General features: G+C 38.4%; 1 protein-coding gene across 2 annotated transcripts in view; it reads left to right on the top strand.

Annotated features, from left to right (window-relative positions):
• Positions 1-4,287, top strand: part of Vps36 (vacuolar protein sorting 36 homolog) — a 61,709-nt gene extending 57,422 nt beyond the window's left edge. For both annotated transcript variants that reach the window (XM_010636622.3, XM_010636621.2), the window contains exons 11-14: positions 203-267; positions 859-943; positions 2,043-2,119; positions 2,199-4,287. In XM_010636622.3, coding sequence (XP_010634924.1) covers positions 203-267; positions 859-943; positions 2,043-2,119; positions 2,199-2,292 — 321 coding nt within the window. In that variant the 3' untranslated portion in view covers positions 2,293-4,287. The remainder of the gene's footprint in view (positions 1-202; positions 268-858; positions 944-2,042; positions 2,120-2,198) is intronic.
• The last annotated feature ends 4,371 nt before the right edge of the window (positions 4,288-8,658 follow it).

Below are 8,658 nucleotides of genomic sequence, written 5' to 3'. Positions count from 1 at the left end.
GCATTGCGTTTCTGTGAATTGCACTACTTTAATGAATTGCAATCTTAAGCTCCTCCATTGATCCTTTCTTTTTTCATTAAAATGATTAAGTCACATAAAATCCTAATTTTAAAAATTTCTTATTCTGTTTTTGTAATCATTACAGTTGTGTAGTATCACATTATTAATTTGCAGTGTAAACTGGATTTCTTTTCCCCCTTAGTTGCTCTCTCCAGAAGATTTAGTAAATGCGTGCAAGATGCTGGAAGTACTGAAATTACCTCTCAGGTAAAGGAACCCACAGGGAGTTTGCCATCTGTAATCATTCTATGTGGGGTATACTGGAAATCTCGGCCAAGTTTACCACCCTGGCTGGCAAGCCAAATATTGTCCTCTTAAAATTACGTTACATATGTGCAGAGTTCACCTGGTTCCACAAGTTTGCTGTCATCCTGGCTTCCATCCTGTCAGGGCTGGGTGTGTCCTAATGGGGCTCATAGTCAGACTTGGGATTTGCGGAAAGAAGATAAGAATGTGAGCTCCTCCCAGGTCAGAATAACCTTCCCAGTGGTTTGTGTGAGTCTCTGGAGATTCAGAAATGCACATGTTTAGCTCTTAATTACATTTTCCTTCTCAGGTTTAAAAAAAAAAAGTATGTCTTAATTGCTGTGGATTTTAGTTCATGATTTTATTACAGTATTTGTTAATTCATGCGCCCTTTAGTTCTCTACTTTCGGTCATTTTGTTTTAAGTGTTGTTTTGAGGTTAACATTGTCCTCAGGACTGGATGTAAAAGAAAGTTAAAAAGTATGTGGTTCTTCTTAGTGGTTGGATATTCTAAATGATTCATGACTTTGTTCTCACATCCCTGGTTTTCAGGCTCCGGGTGTTTGACAGTGGAGTCATGGTAATTGAGCTTCAGTCCCACAAAGAAGAGGAAATGGTGGCCTCAGCCCTGGAGACAGTATGTGAACCTGGTTTCCTCCAGTCATTAGAGCTTGCCACCAACACCCCAGTGCTTAGAGACTTGAGAAGCAGGATTTCCTGTTGGATTTAACACCCCTGTAAAGTAACATTCAGAGACTAAATTAAAACTGGCTTGTTATTCACAATGAATACGAATTAGTCATACTTTAAAAAGCTTTTGGAAGCTTATTGACCCCTTTAACATCTTAGAAGTAAGGAAAGTTAGAATTAGTGCGATGCTTACTTTTCTGTGCAAGCTCTGTGTTAGAACAGGTTTTTAACTTGTTAATCAGAATGCTGCACAGAATTAAACTTTTCTTTAACACCTACATAAGCACCATTATAAAACCAGAAATTGTTCTGTGAGATAAGTGCTTTACAAATAAGTAACTGTAGTTTAGATGGAATTTATTGGCCAAACTGCCAATATTACTCATTAGGATACCTAAAATATTACTGTTATAGCTTCTATGCTGAACCTGTATAATTTGAATACTTCACATTTATTATATGTCTCATTTTAAGCTACATGAAAACTTCAAGAATATAGATATTTCTACCACATATTTAAAATAAAACCTAGGGGCCGGGCATTTAGCTCCCGGGCACCACGCCTGCCTTGCAAGAGCAAGGTCCTGAGTTTGATCCCCAGTACCAAAAAAAAAGTTCTCTGTTCTTATAAGGGGCCAGGAATTTAGCTCAGTGGTTCTGCTGCCAAGGTCCCAAGTTCGAGCCCTGGTACCCCCCCCAAAAATAATAATAATAATAATAATTAAACCTATATATATTTGGGTCCTTTACTGGAGCAAGTAATAGCACACTCTTTAGAATTTGTTACATGATTTTTTCAGAACATAAAATGTCTTTTCTAGGTGTTATTACATTGCTTTGTGGCTCTTTTAACAAACTGCTCTATTTGTTGTGGGTCCAATTTTTGTAGAACTGAGCATCAATTAAGGTTTAGTTCTATAGTGAAGTGAATATTCTTTAGATTTTAGTAGAAAATTCAGTAAATTGTTTCCTGCATATATTGGTATATATTCTGCCTGTGGTTGGTACCTAGGTATCTAACTAGTCACAGTTTTTGTTCGTATTAGGTTTCAGAAAAGGGATCCCTAACATCAGAAGAGTTTGCTAAGCTTGTGGGAATGTCTGTTCTCCTGGCCAAGGAAAGGTAAGGACCCTGTGCTTCATTACAACTTGTGTTTTGTTTGTGAATGGGAAGATGACTGTTTTCTTTTCTTCATTCCTAGGTTGCTGCTTGCAGAAAAGATGGGCCATCTTTGCCGAGATGACTCAGTGGAAGGCTTACGGTTTTACCCAAATTTATTTATGACACAGAGCTAAGGGTTTTGCATTTGAAATGTGTCCATACACTTGTACCATGTAGCAATTGTATGACATTGAGCTAACAGGTAAAACCCTATAAACAGAATTCAATAGAACTTCACAGTATAATATGTAACATATTATATTACTGGAAGCTTATTTAGGATGTGTAAAGAAAATACAGAAAAATGAATGCTAGTATGAATTTAAAGTCATGCTATATCTGTGCAGATCCTTCAGAGTTTAATTTGAAACATGGTGGGTTTTAACTTGATCCCTATAGCTAACCACTTTGTAGAGAATTTAAATTCTTGGGGGAAGAAGAGAAGCAGCTGCATGTCTGAACAGGTTAGATTATTATTTTGGTGTTCAATGAATTAAAAATGTTTTTCTCTGTGTCTGATATGCCCATTTGGGGCAGGGGGTGCATGAAGGAGGTGATTGCTACAGGGTAGTTTAAGAATCCAACAATACTGGAACAAAATATGAAACTACAGAATGCTGTACAAAGCTCAACTAAGGGCTTTTCAAAGCAGTCCTAAGAATGTCTTCAACAGAGTAAATAGCACACCTTTAGAAAAGGATTGGTAGGGTGTGTGTTCCATCCTCAGCATAGGAAAAAAAAAAGACCTATAAACTCCAACTAGTTTCTTTTTATTTATTTTTTTTTAGTGATGATTTCATGGCTGGCATTTAAAGAATGCAGCTATATAATTTTGTTTAAAAAATGCTGTGGATTTTGAAGGTAGATTAAAGAACTGTATAGACATGCCCAGAGTTATGATTACAGATTTGGGAGGCAGACAGCTAGGAATTCCCTAGGATTGTTGTGCAAGTTGTACAGGAGAAACCAACTTCACAGGAACCTTAGCGCTTTTTTACCTGGAAGCCAAGGATGAGAAATAGAAAAATAATATAGCTCCTTTGCTCTCTCTTAGAAGAATCTTAACACTGAACTTTAAAAATCTTTGTAATATTCCAGCAATATTATATTCTTTGCCCTATACATTGTACATTTTGTAGAGAAACTATCTTGGTAAAACATGTTACTGAGAAAATATAAACTGGCTAATATCACCTGCAGATTGCTTGAATTTTAAAGTAGACTGCTGACTTCATATGTTACTATTCTCCAGTGTACATCGTGTTGGCATTACTCATACTCAGGGACCCACAGGACATACAGGAACTCCCTTTCTGAGACTGATTTGGGAGTAGAAAGGAAGTGGTGGTTGTTGCCAAGCCTCTGGAAGGGATAGTATCTGTACCGAGGGAGCCAGGGGACCCGGGGAGGGATGCCCAGCTGTATACTCTGGGACCTGTAAGACAGGGTTTCACTCAGTAAGGTGAAAGCCATGCAGGGCCACTGCAGATGCCCTCTGGGGAAGTGCTGAGGTCCTCAGCCACAGAGCCAGGGTGTCCCAACCCTGGTCCCTTTCTGAACAGTGGCTGTTTCTGCTTTGTGCCCTCCATTGTCACATGAATGCTGGGGCCAAGGCATTCTGCTTTAGTCTTCACTTTCCATACCTGTTACTGACTTTATTGTGGTGACAAATCCCCTAATTACCTCATTGCTCAGCCTCAGGTTTATTTGGGGGATAATTCAGTGAGTGTCTGGCTGCCCATTAGACCATTGTGTAAGTTTGTTTGTCTGAATTGCCTCTTTCTGGGTTGCACACACTGTCACATGGCTCTGGCAGACTTGCACACCCATACATGTGTGCACACACAAGACACACCCATCATATCTGGCTAAGCTTCCTGAAATTAACAGAGATAAAGGATCTTGTTTCACCAGTTGAAATCATTGCAAGGTCATTGGAGCTGCTGGATCTAGCTCTAATGGATTGGATTCATTATACCAAACCTACATAAATCAGCATATTTATTTACTTTAGTGCGGCAACAAATTAACAAAAATGGGGCAGTCTGAGTTACATAAAGAGGACTAAAGAGGAAGAAAAATGACATATGAATATAATTTGCAAATGTCACATAATTTAAAAAATATGATTTTTTTTTTGTTTTATTTGTTTGTTTGTTTTTTGAGACAAGGTCTCACTATGTAGTTGAAACTGACCTGGAACTCACTATGTAGCCCAGGCTGGTCTCGAACTCATAGCGATCCTCCTGCCTCAGCCTCCTGAGTGCTGGGATTACAGGCATGTGCCATCATGCCCAGCTTTGATTGATTTTTATTATTGTATTTTTTAATGGGCATTCACTGTTTCCAGACCTCTGTATTTTTATTTTTTGCCAAATGAGGTGTTATTTTGGTCCTTTTTTGGTAGAGGTCAACCAATCAGGCCTTATAAATGCAAAAAAGTTCTGTCTTGGTGCTTCTCTCTGGTATAATTATTTCTGTTATTCCTAACTTTGCTCTTAAGAGCATGAAATTCTTTGTAGCTTTATGGTAATAGAATATTTCTAGTCACTTACTATCAAGGATAATTTTTTTACACTGTATAAGTGAAGGTTTTCAGGCTTAACTGATTGGTGTTAATGTATATAAAGTAAAATTGCAAAATTTTAAAATGATTTTCTTAGTATTTTTAAAAATACTCTGAAAAATAAATCAGAATGGTAGACATTTAGTCATACTAAGCCAGGATGTAAGAATTTTTCTTTTAAATTTCATAATTAAGCATTGCTTATAAATATTTATAACTTTGAAGTCTTACAGTTTTAATTACCTTTTAAAAATGGGAAACGAGGCATGGACTGTTTCTTCTTTTTTTTTTTTTCTTAAAATTCTTGATGTGAATTCCACTGTGGACTGATTGTGGATGTGCTGTATCTTGTTCTTTGTTACTAGACCAGGCGGACCAGACGTGAATTTATCATGTTAATTGTTCTCATACTCACATCCTTAAAATGGTTCTCTTTTGACCAGCAATTGCAGAGACTTCATTTGGTACAGTGGAGTCACAGCTTGTAAGATGGTTAGGTTTTAAAGACTGCTGAAGGAAAACATTAAGCATGCTCAAAAGTGATCTTTTAAGTCTCTTAAATTGCCAATAAAGTTCCCTCTAATGGGCTGAATCCCTGTGGACTGATAATGTAGGTCTGAATATATCATGCAAATAATAAGTACAATGTATAAGAAAACTGCATATCACCAGTAGATGTTTCTAGTATTAATAATTACGCAGTTTAAATGTGTGTGTTGTTTTGCCAGTAGGTATTGTTGGATTTATGTAAATGTATTGCTGATCATATCCCAATCTAGAGTGTAAGCTCCACAAGGGCAGAGTTCTTTTCTTCTTTGTTCATGAATATATCTCCAGAGCCTAGAACAGGGCCTGGCTCACATTAAGCATTCAATAAAGATTTATTCAATGAATGAGCTTTGATATATATACCTGTTTATACTGTGTCTCCATTTTATCCTACTTTAGCTCTCATTCAATTCATAAAACCATTTTTTATACTACATACAGATTTTGTGAGGAACTTTGTGGAACTCGGCCCTGGGGAAGATACAAAGGTGAGTAAGATACAGCCTGCCCTTAAGAAGGTAGCCTCATTGCAGAAACAGACACAAAGCACCTTTTTTTTGTTTGTTTGTTTTGTTTTGTACGGGAGATCAAACTCAGGACTTTGTGCTTGTGAGGCAGGCCACAACACCACTGAGCTAAATCCCTGGCCACAGAGCACCGAAGGGTGAGTGGAATAAGTGCTCTAGTAGGGGCACAAGGATGTGGAGCATGGAGGAGCCTTCAGTTCTATACTTGATCTTAGCCAAAAGGCCGAGAAGCGATAGGAGCCTTCAGTTCTGATGGGCTCTTGAGGCTTTGTCAGAGAGGAAGGGCCTGGTAAACTAGGCTGACAAAAACAAGTGTCCCTAAATGAGGGCACTGGGTCAAGGAAATAGCATGAGGTGCCCCCTTGTCTGTTCGGACTTCCTTTTTTTTTTTGGTATGGGGGATTGAACTTGGGACCTTGTGCTTGCGAGGCATGTGGTAGAACCACTGAGCTAAATCCCAACCTCCTTTTATTACTTTTTTTCACTCATGCACAATAATCCAAATCATACCCTGCTCAGTCCCACCAGCTCTAGATAAATCCATTGCACAGCCCTGCTGTTGCTAAACCGTAAGAGTTATCTCTTCATATACTTGATTATATTTTGTTTTATTCTTAATTGTCTTCATACCATAAGAAAACAAATTAGTTTTTTTTTTAATTTTTTTATTTATTTTTTTCAAATTAGGTTTTTTTTTTTTTAAGTGCAAAAATTTATAGCACTTCTGAATCCTCAGTGTCCAGGGTTAGTGATTGTATATGGTAGATTCCTAGTTGAGTTCTAACTGATGTGAGTGATGGATTAAAGTACTTTCATCTTGAGTTGACTAACAGACCCAAATGTGTCTCTTCACTGTTATCTTTTTCTTTTTTTTTGGTAGTGGGGAATCAAACTCAGGACCTTGTGCTTTTGAGGCAGGCGGTGGAACCCCTGAGCTAAATCCCTGGCCCTGTTTACTATTTTCCTAAGATCAGATGACAAATCAGATTTGTCGTGGTTCAGCCTGCCTGAGATCTGCGCTATCTTAACTCATATTTGAAGACGTAGCCACATCTGTGATGTGGGTAACACTCCAATAGTCAGTTCACATACCCATAAGATCTTGTTCTTATAAGCTATTATTACAGTGTGAAAATTGTGTCATTCATGTTCTTCCTTGTGTCCTGATAGGAAATTATGAGTCAGTTATGGCTTTCATCAGAGAATTACCTTGGGAAACAAAAGAGATCTCCCTGTGAATACAGGGAGATATTGATACAGGCAGTTATCGAGTGTAGACATTTTACATAATTTGCACAGATCACTAGCCCAGTTGCTGTTCCAAAAAGAATTCAAAGTATCTTGAGAGTCAGTTTTTAGTTCAGACCTTTCTTGTGCAAACATTTTCCCCTCATTCTATGTTGTCTTTATTTTTAGAAAAGATTAAACTGTCTGTTTAATACAGTAATACAATTTGGCAATAATTTTAAGATAAAAATGATCAAGCATCTCAAGCTATTTAAAAAATGAAGCCAGGCATGGTGGCACACACCTATAATCCCAGCACTCTGGACGCTGAGGCAGGAGGATCACCTCGAATTCAAAGCCAGCCTGAACTACACAGTGACTTGAAGGTCACCCTGAATTACATGGCAAGACCGGTCTCACCCCCTCCCCATTACCAAGCATATCAATACAGCCACTTGTACCTGGGTTTAGATTCTCCACCCCCAAAGGATGGATCTGTGGGAAAAATGTCTTTTAAAATATTCACATATAAGTTGCTTTCTACATGTTTCACTTAACACTTTACTAAAATAGTATATGCCTTTTGTGGTGAAGAGAAGGAAGGAAAAGTAATTTACTTAGGATTTTAGGAAGGGCTGGAATTTAATCCAGCTTTGTCTACTTCTAAAGCCCTCTCCACTGAGCTTTTGCTTTTGGGGACTATGCGGCATATATTTGAAAAGGAATCCTAGCTAGTTGATGTACGGATATTAGACTAGTTAATTATGCTGGTAGTGAAACTGGACGATCTTAAAGCTTCCTTTGAAACTTGGATTAGATGGACTTCATTAGTGGTGCTAGTATTAACTATTTGAGCATGTAAGAATTTAGAACATTTGGTACCTATGATACATAAGTAACTGTGCTACCTTTTAAAAAATGAAGTGACCAAAGATCTGCAAATGGCATATTTTTAAACGTTTATAAAATTGGAATGAAATATACAACCACACAGCTCTTAAGTGGAGTTAAAACAGCAGATCAAGTCCACGTAATTCATCCCCTAACCGACAGAACACGTGTCACCCCTGTAAAGTTCCCGGGTGCTTCTTCCCAATCATTAGCTCTCCAGGGGCTGAGCACTGATCTCAGTCACCACTCACGAGTTTGTGTGTTAAATGGTATGTTTTGGGGGGAAAAGAAAGCAAATGTTAAACTGCAATGCACAGTAGTCGACAAGCACAGCTTGATAATGTGAAAGTCTGTCCTCTCCTTTTAAAGACAACTTTAACACTTGCATAGTTTTGTTTTTAAATATTCAGGTATTTTTAATTCACCAAATCTGGAAAAAACCGAAAGATGCACTTCACCTGAACTGTGTTCTTTTGCAACCCTTCAAAGACGTGGAAAATCAAATTTACAGCCCACACATTATGGGACCTCAGTGATTTTTCTTGTGGTCTCAGAAGAAAATGACACTGGGGTAGAATTGATTTGAATCCTAAGCGACTGCAGCCTCGCCCTTAAAATCCTGGGTCGCGGCCGTGGGCTGAGGAGGGCTCTAGTGAGCCCTGGGGGGATCCGAGTCTGCGGGGGCCGCACCCCGTCTGCCCGGCAGCGTTTCCTGCCAGTTTCCTGTCCTGCAGCTGGCG

The sequence above is a fragment of the Fukomys damarensis genome, unplaced genomic scaffold (assembly GCF_012274545.1).
Source record: "Fukomys damarensis isolate Sample0158 unplaced genomic scaffold, DMR_v1.0_HiC HiC_scaffold_38, whole genome shotgun sequence".
Lineage (NCBI taxonomy): Eukaryota > Metazoa > Chordata > Mammalia > Rodentia > Bathyergidae > Fukomys > Fukomys damarensis.
The sequence above is the reverse complement of the archived record's forward strand: the minus strand, read 5'-3'. Positions and strand labels throughout refer to the sequence as shown.